Raw genomic sequence first — 13,448 nt, forward strand, 5'->3', positions numbered from 1 at the left:
TTTCAGTAAAATTCATACAAATTTCCTTAAATAAATCAAATTTAGTTTTTTTTTAAGTATATATTAAAACTACATTAAAATCTTCTTTCTTTTTAAATTAACAAATGAAAATATGTGATATGAAAAAGATTAGTACAGAAAGAGGTTAATTTATTTTATATATATGTATATCTTCTTGCTTACAGCATCCTTTTAAGCTAATTAAACAATTGCGCTTATACCTATTTTGGTGAGATCTCTTCATATGTTCATTGCTTCGTTCACAAAAATTAAAATGCTTTGATTTCCCGCTTAAGTAGCGATTTTTAATACATTTAAAAAACGTAATGCTTTCTATCATCTTTAATGAAAATAGATTTTTGAACGAAAAAAAACTTTATAGAATATATACAATTTTTTCCTATTTAAAAAAGTATCCATATTTATTCTGATCGGAAAAAGTAAGTATCCCGCAAAAATTCGTCTAAAAATGTATCCAATTGGATCTATTTAGATCCAAACGGCATCCCTGGCTGTAATCCGACCATAACTATCAACGGCATTGCCAACTAAAACACAGTAAAACCCGCTTAAGTACCTCACGAAAACTGTCAGCTTTTTGAGGTACTTAGGCGGGTTAGGTACTTAAAAGAACCCGCTTAATTACCCGCATCGAGGTACTTAAGCGGACATAATTACTGATGTAGTTACATCTTCTTGTTAACTTACATAAATACTGGAATAACAACATTTAGTGAAGTATACATAGTTTAAAACCAAAATCATAGCATTATGTAAATACATAGACATGTAAAGAAAAACTTTATTAAAAAAATATTTAGTGCAATGGTACATCATTTTTAAAAGAATTAAATTGTTTAAAAAGTCAAAGTTGGACATATCATTTTGTACCAAATTCACAATAATATTGTTTGCCACTTATGTTTATTTAATAATTTTTAAGATTTTTCAATCAATTAAAATGCAGTTCATTCCCTAACAAATACCATATAAACCTAAGCTTAAGATTTTGTAGAACACTTAAAAAAATTATCATAATTTCAAACTTTTTTCTCAGAAGTGTTTTTTGAGTATACAGTTTTTTAGCCCATTCAATTTTAGTGCAATAATGTGCAAGTTTCAAGTGGCTAAAAGCTACCGTTGATTTTTTAGAATTTTTTTTACCGAAGGTGTGTGCCGCTGTTACTGAATTTCAAAATACATAAATATTTTAAGGAATTTTAAAAGAGCACTTAAAAGGGGAAAATTATAAGTAAAATTGTAAATGGGGCATGAAAAATTTAGGTACTAAGGCGGGTTGGGTACATAAGCGGGGAGGTACTTAAGAGAGGGATTTTCTTCAGAATACATTAAAAAATTCATGGTGTCCAAAAATGTTGGTTACTTAAGTGGGTTAGGCACTTAAGCGGGTTTCACTGTAGTGAAATTCGAAGTTCTTAATCAGCTGCTTTGACAGAAACAAATCAAAATAAATATAATCGCAAGTGAACAGTGAAATTAAAAGAAAATTCTATAATCGTACTTGAAAAAGCTTTTCCTTAATTAAGTAAAATATAATGGATTCAGTGGCCGTTGCACTTTTGTCTCAGGAGGAAGAACATGCTGCTGTCAACTGTTGCATTAATATACAAAGGAGATTGCTACGAAACATTTTGCTTAAATGATAAAATGTAAGTTTTATAATTGATTTCACTGATACACACATAAATGAACCGTTTAAATGTTTAAAGCATTGTAAAAAATTTCCGCCTCAACAAAGACGCGGAAGAGCTTGGTCGAAGTGTAAAATCATCATCGGTGACTCCTATAAGTAGATTGATGGCAGTTTTGAGGTTTTTCGCTGAAGGAAGCTACCAACACGCTGTTGGGAAAGATTTTGATGTGGGGTTGGCACAATCCACGTTCTCGAAAACATTAACAAAAACGTTAAACCTCTTGGAACGCCGACTGTGCCCAGTATGGATTAAATTGTCAATGACGGAGGAGGAATATAAACGAGCCAAAATGTGGTTTTACAGGAGAACGCAATTCCCTTCGTTATTATGTGTGTGGACGGCACGCACATTAAAATACTTTCTCCTGCAGACGAACCGTATTTATACTACAATCGTAAGGGATACTACAGCCTAAATGCAATGGTGGTAAGTAAAACCACAAGAGCAAAGTTTTTTTGTACGTGCCATTTATCGTAAATTTATTAAATAGATTTGCGATTACAAGATGCCAATAAGGTGTGCTGATGCTTGGTTTCCAGGCAGTAGCCACGACTCACATGTGTGGAATGTAAGCGCTGCAAAAACCTATTTTGAAGAGATATATCGGCAAGGAGACAAACCAACTTGGATATTAGGTGTGTTATAAGTGGAATGAGAGCAAAATGTGTTAAATATAACTAAAAATATTTTGTTTAACAGGCGATGCTGCATATCCATTACAGCCGTGGTTAATTACACCATTCGGTTCTCCTGTGGAAGGAAGTCGAGAAAGCGCCTTCAACAAAACGCACAGTAAAGCTCGCACATAGTCGAGAGAGTCATCGGCGTTTTGAAAAATAGATTTCCATGCCTTCTAAATACTCGCCAACTACATTATTCGCCCCAAAAAGTGGTACAAATAATTAATGTGGTATGCGCATTGCATAACATGTGCATCCATTACAACGTAGAAGATAATACACCTGATATTATGGATGATGAATATGAAGATGTAAATAAAGAGGAAGCGCCATCAGGAGAAGCGTCAGACATTAGAATGCGAATTTTGAGATCATTACCTAATTAATGAAAACAATCCCATAACTTTGTACTTCATATTTATTTGATATAAAAAAGTTTAAAATAAATTCAGTTCTTTACTTAAAACTAAATATACAAAAAAATCAGCTGTTTTCTTAAATCTAATAGTTTGTACATATATACAGTTATCACAAGCGTTAGTTCATCTCTTTAGTTCAGTTCTTTTCTTAAACCTAATAGGTTTATACATATATACTAGCGTTAGTTCATTTCTTTAGTTCAGTTCTTTTCTTAAATCTAATAGTTTATACATATAAACAGATACCACAAACGTTAGTTGACTTCTTTAGTTCAGTTATATTCTTAAATCCAATAGTCTTAAATCCAATAATCTTTAAATAAAAAAAATTCAAAAATCAGTAGTTCAGTGCAAAATTAAAGTAAATTCAAAAATAAAAAAATCTTAAAAATAAATTTATCCATTAGTTCATTTTTGCTGGCTTCTTTCTTGTATCCGCAGTAATTTTTCCTGCAATTCAAGCTCCCTTCTTTTAAGGGCCTCAATTTCAATATTGTGTCGCTTTAATTCACGCAATTTTTTCCTTCATGTCATGCATGTTTTCTTGCACATTGTACATGTGTCGCACGTTATCTGCCACCTCCTTTGCAGGCTCAGCCTGGCGTTCCAAAAAGGCCAAACTTTTGTGGTAGTAGCTTCGTTGCAAATTTATTTGCCCCTGTACCAAAGTGGCCGTGTCGTTTTCTTTTTACTGGATGGGAACACCTCTGCACATTGGTATTGTCTGGCTCAGTTGGCATAGGAACGACTGCCGCAAGTTCCACCACCGGTTGGGTAACCGTCTGTGTTGTTACCACACCAAAATAGACAGCTCCATTGATCCCCGATGTGGAAATGTGCAAACCCATCAACTCGATCACTTTTTCCTCCAACTCATTGAAATTGTGCATTCTGCTGGGTCCACCACCAATTGCCCTCGTCTCTGCTTTATTGGCGGAAAGCTTTCTTTTAATGTAGCACTTATAATCGAGCCATACCTAGAAATAGTATTGATATAAGGAAAACAATGATAAATAAATTTTGCGCTCTTAAAATTTTATCCGCACCTTTTTCCAGCTGGATACATCTTTTGCCGTTGGGCCTAAGCTGTTTAGCTGCTGAGCGACGCTTTCCCAAAACTCCACTACATCCTCTTTAGCTCCTTTTGCAAAGCCGCGAGCAATGTCCGGCCTTTCGGTCATGCATTCTACCACTTTTTCGTATTGCGACCGATTTGTTGTGATCTTCGACCTGATAATTTTGTAAATAAGACGATAATCCATTTTTTCTACTCACACTTTAACTTACATATTATTCCTTTACACATTTTATTTGATTGATATTTTAAAAGAATTCGCTTCGCTCCGACACCAATTGTTCTTCGTAGAAAATTTCCGACAAATACATACAAATTACAGCTACGTCGGATTCAGGCATACCAACATTACGAATTTGGAAGATGGTCTCCGAATTTCGAAATTACGACACGGCAACGCGGATTACAGCATACCAATTTTACGATTCGTAGCAAAATCGAATCTACGACGGATTACAGCATAGGGGTGAAATTTCCTACGTACGTGCACCGCGAAAATAGACAAAAAGTAGTATCAGAATGTTCGATTTGACGTACTACATACATACATTCATAGTATCTACCCAGTACGGGGGAGTGACTACAGGACTGCTGAATCGGTAGCTACCTGATAAACACCGTCAATTACCGACCGACTACTTGCAGTGTTTTTCATCGATTACTTTTACAAAGCAATGTCCTAGGCGGTAATCATCATCGACTCTCTCTGCACTACCGGGAGTTACTAAAGTAGTCACTTGCGTGATTTATGGTCGCCCTCTGTCGTAGTTTTTCGCTATCTGGTTCTACTCTGCACTACCATGTGCACTACCACGGGTTAGTAGAGTAGCTACTTACATAGGAGTCGGTGCAGTAGCGGTTCAAAACTAGCGATTGACTCCAGCAGTACTGGAGGGTACATACCCATTGTTTTACTTGTTGACGAAGAGTTTTACACGATTTCTTATTCCATAAATAATATTGTGCAAGCCTAACAAATGGTTACGATTGAAGAATTAAATAAAAAAAAACCTTAAGAAAAATTCTTTTTTTCAAATTTCTCGTTTGAGGTATATATTTTATCCGAAATTTTGCTTTTTTGAGCTCTGTGAGGCTCAAGTATACGTCTATGAACTGTGTCCAAAAGCAACCATCTTGATATAGCTTACAACAATAAAAATAAAGCTAAATGAAACAGAGGTTAGCTGTTTTTTAGATTTACCCATATGCATGCTAATGTAAAATTTCCCGATGAATCCGAATACAAAATTAAAATGTAAGAGAGTTTAAAAGATTTTGAGATATAGCCAAATTTCGGGTCAACAAGATTATCCAAATGGATAAGCAATTAAGAAACTATACAGGTTGGCAACCGTCCCGTTTTCGGCGGGACTGTCCCGGATTTTAGAGCTATGTCCCGGTGCCGGTACAACACAACCCGGACGAAAAATGTCCCGAATTTTGGAAAAAAAAAAATTTAGACATCTCGTTGTAAAAAAAATTAGAACTTTTAAAATATGTACATTAAGGTGGGCAAATTGAGCAGGCGACAGTTTTTCGACGAATCGCATGGTATTTTCTAGATAAATCTAAGAGAAAATGTAGAAGAAACTATAAGTCGGAAATGAGTCCTAGCCTGCGCATTTTTAAAAGAAAAATTTACTTGTTCTCAAAATTTTACTTTTTCGTCATAAGCCGGGTTTACAAAGTGTTCACCTTTTGTTACAACTATGTAATAGATACAAAATGCTTATATTTTAGGTTATAACATTTTTAATTGATTAACCATAATTACCGTCCTAAATCCGTGTCAAAATTATAAACGCACCACATATTGACACGTTTTAACAATATATTTTTTATCATTTAATTTTAGTTATTTTTTTTATAAAGATATGGTTTACTCTTTTTTAATAACAAACTTTTGTAAAAATTTTAACCTTAGATGGATTTCTTAGAAAGATATTGAGTATACAGTTTCGTGGCACATTCAATTTTATTAAAATAAAGTGCAATTAGCTAAGATTAACCGTCGATTTTAATAAGTTTTTTGTATAAAAAGTAATTTTTGTATGGAAGAGGCACTGTCAGCAAGAAAATTGGCAACAATCAACGGTAACTCCTAGACACCTTGATATCGGGTTTTCGTTCTTAAAATACAAAAACCATTTCTTTATAATGTTTGGTAATCTTTTAAGTTAAAGATTCACAAAACATGTGAATTCGCTACCTAAAGGCGAAAACGTTCCAAGTCCACTTTATTCAAAATTAATTTTTGATGTAGAATAACATATAATGCGAAATTACATCGATTTTTCGTCTCTCCTGAACAACTTCAAAAAATGCACTTGGCACATTTTCACCTTTAGGTAACGATTTGCTTTTTAAAAATGGTCAAAAAATAAAGGAAATGTAAGAAACTTAAATACAGACATTTTATATGCGAAAGTTTAAAGAAAAGTTTAAAACGCTAATATTGTGAAAAAGTAATTTTTTCATTTAAAAAAGCGCTGGCTCGAAATTCGTTTCCAAGACACAGTGCTCTCGGAATTATCTGCAGAATCAGGAAATACCATGAGATTTATTAAAATCAAAATTGACCCAGCCTAATGTACATACATTCATATACAGTACCAGGTTGACCGAGCTTTGCCCGGAGTGCATATACTATTTATAGTTTTTAAGATTTGGATAGTTTTAAAAAAATATTTTGGGAAAAAAATAGGATTCGATATCTACTAAGTAAATTCCTTACTCTAAAATTTAGGTGGCAACCCTATTCCGAAATACACTCGAATGAATGGTACTTATTTGGAGTGTATATGTACTATGTACATGGGCGTAGCCAGGTAGGGGGGGGGGGGGGCTCGCCCCCCCCCCCCCCCCCCCCCCTAACTTTCAAATTTTCCTTAGATATATATAAAATAGTACCCTGAAATGCCAGCTTAATAGGGTCGAGCCCCCCAGCACCCCCTCCCCCCCTAAATTTCATTCTGGCTACGCCGATGACTATGTATACATAAAAAAATGTCGATTGAAATTAACAAAATAGAAATTTGTATTACATAGAAGCGTGGCAACCCTGATGGAAAATATTTTTGGACCAAAGTTCTCAACAATACCTTTCATTTGATATCCATATTGCGATGGTTTAGATAAATTGTGTAGAATCGTAAATAAGTGGCAACTTTTCACAATTATCCTAAGAGATAACCTTTTGTATAGAGAGAAAGCAATGTTTAAGAATCTTCTCTTGGTACCCATGAATAGTAATATTTTACCTTTTTTTCTTAACAAAAATTAAATAAAGATGCGATTAAAAATAGGTGGCAACCCTATAGCGATCTTTAGAATACCTTCCATTTGATTAATTTATATCTAATTTCGAATAGGTGGCAACTTATACGAGTCTTTTATGCCTATTCAGATAACCTTAAAATCCAAAACATTATCTGTGTATAAAAATTCCTCAAAATCGTTAGAGCCGTTTCCGAGAACCCTATTGATAATATATATACAAGAATTACTGGTTTAAAGTAATAAGACATGTATATTTTACATAAACTATTTAATCGACAATAAAGTCAAAAAATTTAGTGACGAATGGACTTTAAACAAAGAATTGAAGCCGTGGCTGCTAAACACGACGAGTAAAAAAATTCAAATTTCAAAGCCCGAAAATCGGCAACATATCAAAATCTGCTCTACTTTTTTACATTTTAATTTCTTATTCGGAGCGGGAAATTTTACATTAGAGTGAATACCATATCGCTGGTCGGACAATTTTTATTTCTGTAAACCTGTGGTATTGCTGACAAAAATGCAAGCGGACCCAGTGCGTTCTATGATGAAAAACTTGTAGTCCGTTTGCCACGTCCAATACAAACTATATATCGTTGGAAAGCTTAGAAAATAGGTATCGAAAAAAGACATTTGCGAAGAAAACCAAAAATAGTACATTGTTAAAAAATGCAATAAATTTTTATTATTTGAAATTTTTTGCAAAAAGTTATAGTTTCCACCAAAAAGCACTGAAAAAGTTCTAAAAGATTCTTTATCGTAAGCGTGACATGAGATAATAATTTTAAGAAAACTTGTGACTACGAAAAATGCCTGAAATTTGCATAACTCGACAAAAAACCGGTAGAAAAGAAATTCTTTTACGTGTTGGTTACCAGTAACCATAGCAACAACGTGGTGGAGTTTGAACAAAAGCTGCCATAAAATGTTTTTCCTGGTACACTTGACGAATTTTGCTCTATTTGCTCATGGGCGTAGCCAGAACGAGATTTAGGGGGGGCGGCTATACAAAAAAATTTCAAAACCAATATCTTACTAAAAAATTGTTTATTATAGCTTAAAATTATTGTAACCAATAGATCGTCGCTCGAATAAAGAAACAGTGTAAATGCCACATACACTATTATTCGATAATTGCACCATTGGATAGACAATCCTTTAATCTCTTAGAAAAATCTTTAGTTTTCTTAAATATCTCTTTGGCTCACTAATTTATTCCCGAAAAACGAAATTGTATTTGTATGGTTTGTAATGGTTAATAAAAACTTCCAATTCGTTTTTCTCAAAACTATACTTTTCATGTTACACTATTTCATTATTCCAGCGACGAAATATGTTGTACATAAACACATAAACAGAAGTTCACAAATATAAAACTATTCGTCGATTTAAATAGTTAACTTTTTACTGCGCATGTTTACTTTACGAGGAGGAAGCATCGGAAGCCTAACGCCGTCAGTGTGAGACTTTAACCCAAACTAAACTTCCTACCGTCATGTACCGTTCCCCTCCCGTTACCACCGTCAAGGATTTCGTCGGGATTATAACACTGTGTGACCGATAAGGTTATAGATCTATTCTCCTCTTCTTCTTCTTATATGGCTCCGTAACCGCCAAAGCGATTTTGGACGAGCTCAACAAAGCACGTCAGTCGCCGACGCGTAAGGTCCCTTAAATCTTCCGAAAGATCTTTCTCTCCAATACTCCAAGAGCCACCTCATCATCCATGCTTCCGCGCCATATACCAGCACGGGCATGATGAGTGACTTATAGAGTGTGGTTTTCGTACGTCGAAAGAGGACTTTTCTCCTGAATTGCCTACTCAGTCCAAAGTAGTACTTGTTGGCAAGAGTGATTCTGCGTTGGATTTCCATGCTAAACGAAATTCTCCACTTTCTCTATATTATAACTGTCAACAGTGACGTGGGTGTCAAGGCTCGAATGTGCTGATTGTTTGTTTGATGACAGGAGATACTTCGTCTTGTCTTCGTTTGCCACCAAACCCATTCCCTTTGCTTCCTTTTCCAACTTGGAAAACGCAGAACAGACTTCGCGGTTTTTCTTACCGATGATGTCAGTGTCATCGGCATAAGCTAGCAATTGTACCCTCTTGCAGTAAATTATTGCTGAGCGGTTCACTACTGCAGCTCGTATTATCTTCTCGAACATCAGATTAAAAAAGTCACATGAAAGGAAGTCACCCTATCTTAAACCCCGTTTGGTGGAGAACGGCTCGGAGAGGTCTTTCGCAATTCTGGCAGAGCTGGTGGTATTGCTCAACGTCATTTTACATAGCCGTATGAGTTCTGAGGGGATGCCAAATTCAGACATAGCGGCGTATAGGCAACTAGTTTTGTGGAAAACGGCTTTAAAGTCGAGCTGTTGGGTGTTGATCCTTTTCTCGCGGGTCTTTTCAAGTCTTTTACAAGAGGTCAGTTCATTGACGGTGGTATTCAGTCTTTCACACAATACATTCGATAAGACCTTGCATAATCGCTATTCGTATCTCGTCATAGTCAGGGTTCGTCTTCTCCACGTCTTTCAATGCTTCTGCCATTCAAAAGGGTCGAAAAGTGTTCCCTCGATAATTTGAGTACGTTCTGGACATCGGTCACTAGGGGTCGCCATGGTTGTTCCTACAGGAGTCTTGACACCTTCCGTAAGTCGCTCAAATCTCTGCTAAAAAATTTCGGGTGTTTTTTCTGTCGGCCAGCATTTCAAGAATTTTTCTATGCAGCTTCTTGACACTCCTCATCGTACCAGTAATGAGCGAGAAATGTGGTTCCACTGCTCACGTATGTCGCTTTGTTGAAGAGTGCTCTCTCACAGCAGGTGTGAGAGTCGAGCGGCGAATCAATTGGCCGTCTGGTTTGATTGTAGCTTTTCGACGTTAAACTTTCCTTGCATTGTTGGACGCACATTTTTTGCTGCACAGAGCCGGGTACGTATCTTGGCTGCATCAAGATAGTGGTCCGAGTCGATGTTTGGGCCTCGGAGTGCACGTACGTCCAAAACACTGGAAACATGCCTTCCGTCTATCACAGCATGATCGATTTGGTCTCCCGTTTTTCGATCTGGAGACACCCATGTAGCTTCACGGATCTTATTATGCTAGAACCCAGCACTACATACTGCCAAATTTCGCGCCCCGGCGAAGTCGATCAGCCTCATCCCGCTGTTCCTATGTGGAGGCTGAATTTTCCGACACTGGCCAAAGATCCCTTCGTTGCCCACCTTGACATTTAAATGGCCAAGCACGATTTTGATACATGTCGGGAGCAGCGCTAATATGTACGCTCTAAATTAATAGATCCTTGGATGCCCCGTCCTTCTCATCCATCGGGGCATTGGCACATATGAGCGAGATGTCCGCTAGAGTGAACGCAGGTCTCTCTCCCACCACAAATCCAACACCGACTTGCGCTCCTTTACGTGACAACTGTAGTAGACGTCGCAAAGCACCACCATCGCATTTCATGGATGGCGGTGACGTCAGCCTTTATTTTCCCTAGGACATCAACCAGCCGGACAGAGGCACCTTCCCGATTAAGGGGATAATCATTCCTATGTTAACCGTGATCGTCATCAAAAGAAAGGGGTATCATCCGAGGCATGTGTTTTTTTTTCATTGGGCAGGGTTTTAACGGGTGTTTGGTCGGTACCCAGAGTATTCATGGATATAAATATCCGGACGTAGCTGCAATTTGAACCGTAAGGACATGAATCATTTCTGGCCCTGCCCAGATGAATGGCAGTCAAAAGCTTTGCACTACTACGGAATGTACAAAACATAGTGGTCAAAGGTGAATATCTCAACTAAACCCTGATGTATTTTTTAAAATCATAGCTCTACATACCTGTATATTTAGAAAACCAAGTAGCCGGATCAGACGTTATTCAAAATAAAAAATCTAAAAAAACAAAACTTTTCCGTATACTCTGTAACAGGGTTGATGCGAATATTCGCATTCGCATTCGCATTCGCAACCGCGGAACTTCCGCATTAATTTTAAAATTCGTATTCGCTTTCGAATTCGCAATAACCAATGCGGAGCTTTTGCGAATGCGAACATTGTTCAAGTGTACCGATAAAACGTATATATGGCAAACCAAATGACAAATTGTAGCCAATATTTTTGCCTGTGGTCATGGGAGTATTTGTGTAACAAAACAAGTCAAATGTAATATTTATCAACTTTCATAAAAATTTCTTTAAACATATTATTTCTTAAGCTATATAACCGCGCTATTAATGGGCAGCCATACAAGTTCCAGCTTCTACTTGACCTTTGACGTGCGCCAAAGAGAACAGACTTTTTAAAAATTTTGTTTTTGTGGTTTAAATACCTGCATTGGTTTCTTTCTTTATTATGATTTTTTGGACCAATCTTAAAAAAAATTCTAGGCACAAAAGAAGAAAGTGTGCACTGTAATTATTAATCAAATTCTCGTGATTTGCTTTTGATGTTACATATACTCGTTTCAATAATTTCAAACGGGAATCTTTGGTGAATTTATTTTTAGCAAAAATTTTAATAACATTAATTTTGATTTCCCGTCGGGCAATATTTTTTTCATACGGATATACATTGAATCCTTGCCTAAAAACTTCTGAGGTAAAACTGTCCTTTCTTTGCTATTTAAGGTCAAAGAGTAAGCTCCTTCAATAGGGATTTCCAGCAAAAATGATCAACGTCTGGCTATAAAGAGAATCGATGCTCAAATAATTAAAAACTCGATAGGGCTGACCTTTAATAAGACAAGAATTACGTAACTGTCTGAGATTCAAATGCTTTTAAAAAACAGGGTACTTTTTTTAAAAAAAATAATAATATTCTGAACCGATTGGGCTGGCAGCCGCGACTTTAAAAACAGAATTTGGTTCAAAACTTTTATTCCTGGAAAATAATAATTTATTTTCCATATCCACCTATTTAGCTAGCTAAAGCACAAATATTTCAAACCAGTCGGAAAAGAGATTATTAAGAATGAATTACAAAAACTCAAATTGAAAAACGCTGATGACGTACAGATTCCCCAAATTCTGAAACAGCCATAGGAAGGAGAATGAAGAATTCTTTTTAAAAAGCTTTAGAAAGACCTGACACATTTAGTATGGCTTGTAAGCGCTCGCCATTACGCTAGATATCTTAAAAATACTAATTGCTTCTTAAAAATACTTGACATCCGCATTCGCATCCGCATCCGCGGATGTTAGCTGTTAAATATTCGCATCAGCGGATGTCTCAAATTCCACATTCGCAACATCCCTACTATGTAATATTCCTCCAAAATTTTGAAAGATAAACTAACAATTTATAATCGTTGCTTTGCAGCAAAATATCTTCTCTTAAATTATATACATATGTATGTATGAATAAATATGAGGACGTATTGAATATTTTGAGTATGCAGATTTTTTATGCTTTTTATTTTTTATTCATTTATGCTAAATATATTACTTGATTTTGTTTTGTCACACCGTGTAAAAAATAAAAAATTCATTAAGGGCCGTTAACTTATCTATTTTAAAGTATAGTTAAATCATTAGTTAAACTTAACTACAGAAAAATTACACAGAATTTTATAATTTAAAATAGATATATTAGAAGCCTCTAATAAGCTATTTTTATACCCGAGCGCACTTGTGCCGAAAGGTATTATAACTTTGTTCACATAACTGTTGTTTGTAACAGGCAAAACGAATCGAGATAGATATAGACAAACGTATACATAAATGATCAGGATGAAGGGAGAAATCGATTCAGCGGTGACTGTCTGTCCGTCCGTCCGTCTGTGCACACGACAACTCGAGTAAAAATTTAGATATCTTAACGAAGCTTGGTACGTGTACTTCTTTCGGGCGTAGGACGGATGGTATTGAAAATGGGAAAAATCGGACGATAACGGTAATTTTCAGAACTACGAAAACTGCGATATTTTAGCAACAACTGAAGATTATTCACTCAAAATTGATATTTACAATCATTTTTAGACGAAAAATAAGAATATTATAAATTTTTGGGAAATCGGCGTAGCCACGCCCACTAATGGTTACATGTGTATATGTCGGTAACCGCTGCACCGATTTCTTCCAAACTTGGCACAGTCGTTGGCCTAGGTACAGCATACCAAATGGCCGAAAATTTTTAAAATCGGACAATAACCACGCCCACATCCCATGTAACGGTAACTTAGAGAAATACGAAATCTTTGATAAATCAGTAAATATTAAAGCTTATTTATTCAAAATTGATCCTTGCAACAATTCTTTACCAAG

The 13,448-nt window shown here is 35.9% G+C and overlaps 2 protein-coding genes across 2 annotated transcripts in view; both read left to right on the top strand.

Moving 5' to 3' along the window:
• Positions 1 to 13,448, top strand: part of LOC118755272 — a 150,841-nt gene that overhangs the window by 26,910 nt on the left and 110,483 nt on the right. The gene's annotated exons all lie outside the window — the stretch shown is intronic.
• On the top strand, positions 1,737 to 2,805 carry LOC118747024 (putative nuclease HARBI1). Its single transcript, XM_036481020.1, has 3 exons — positions 1,737 to 2,141; positions 2,206 to 2,350; positions 2,415 to 2,805. The coding sequence occupies exons 1-3, from the start codon at positions 2,043 to 2,045 to the stop codon at positions 2,522 to 2,524; spliced, it is 354 nt and encodes a 117-aa protein (XP_036336913.1). The 5' UTR covers positions 1,737 to 2,042; the 3' UTR covers positions 2,525 to 2,805.

The sequence above is a fragment of the Rhagoletis pomonella genome, unplaced genomic scaffold, assembly GCF_013731165.1.
Source record: "Rhagoletis pomonella isolate Grant_MI unplaced genomic scaffold, Rhpom_1.0 Rhpom_scaffold_00001, whole genome shotgun sequence".
In the NCBI taxonomy this organism is placed as follows: domain Eukaryota; kingdom Metazoa; phylum Arthropoda; class Insecta; order Diptera; family Tephritidae; genus Rhagoletis; species Rhagoletis pomonella.

Bases quoted from the DNA above. Each gene is read 5' to 3' on its own strand.
- LOC118747024 (XM_036481020.1), top strand. From the start codon at position 2,043: ATGTGTGTGGACGGCACGCACATTAAAATACTTTCTCCTGCAGACGAA. The intron at 2,142-2,205 runs GTAAGTAAAACC...TTTATTAAATAG, and splicing joins ACAGCCTAAATGCAATGGTG to ATTTGCGATTACAAGATGCC. The intron at 2,351-2,414 runs GTGTGTTATAAG...TTTGTTTAACAG, and splicing joins CAAACCAACTTGGATATTAG to GCGATGCTGCATATCCATTA.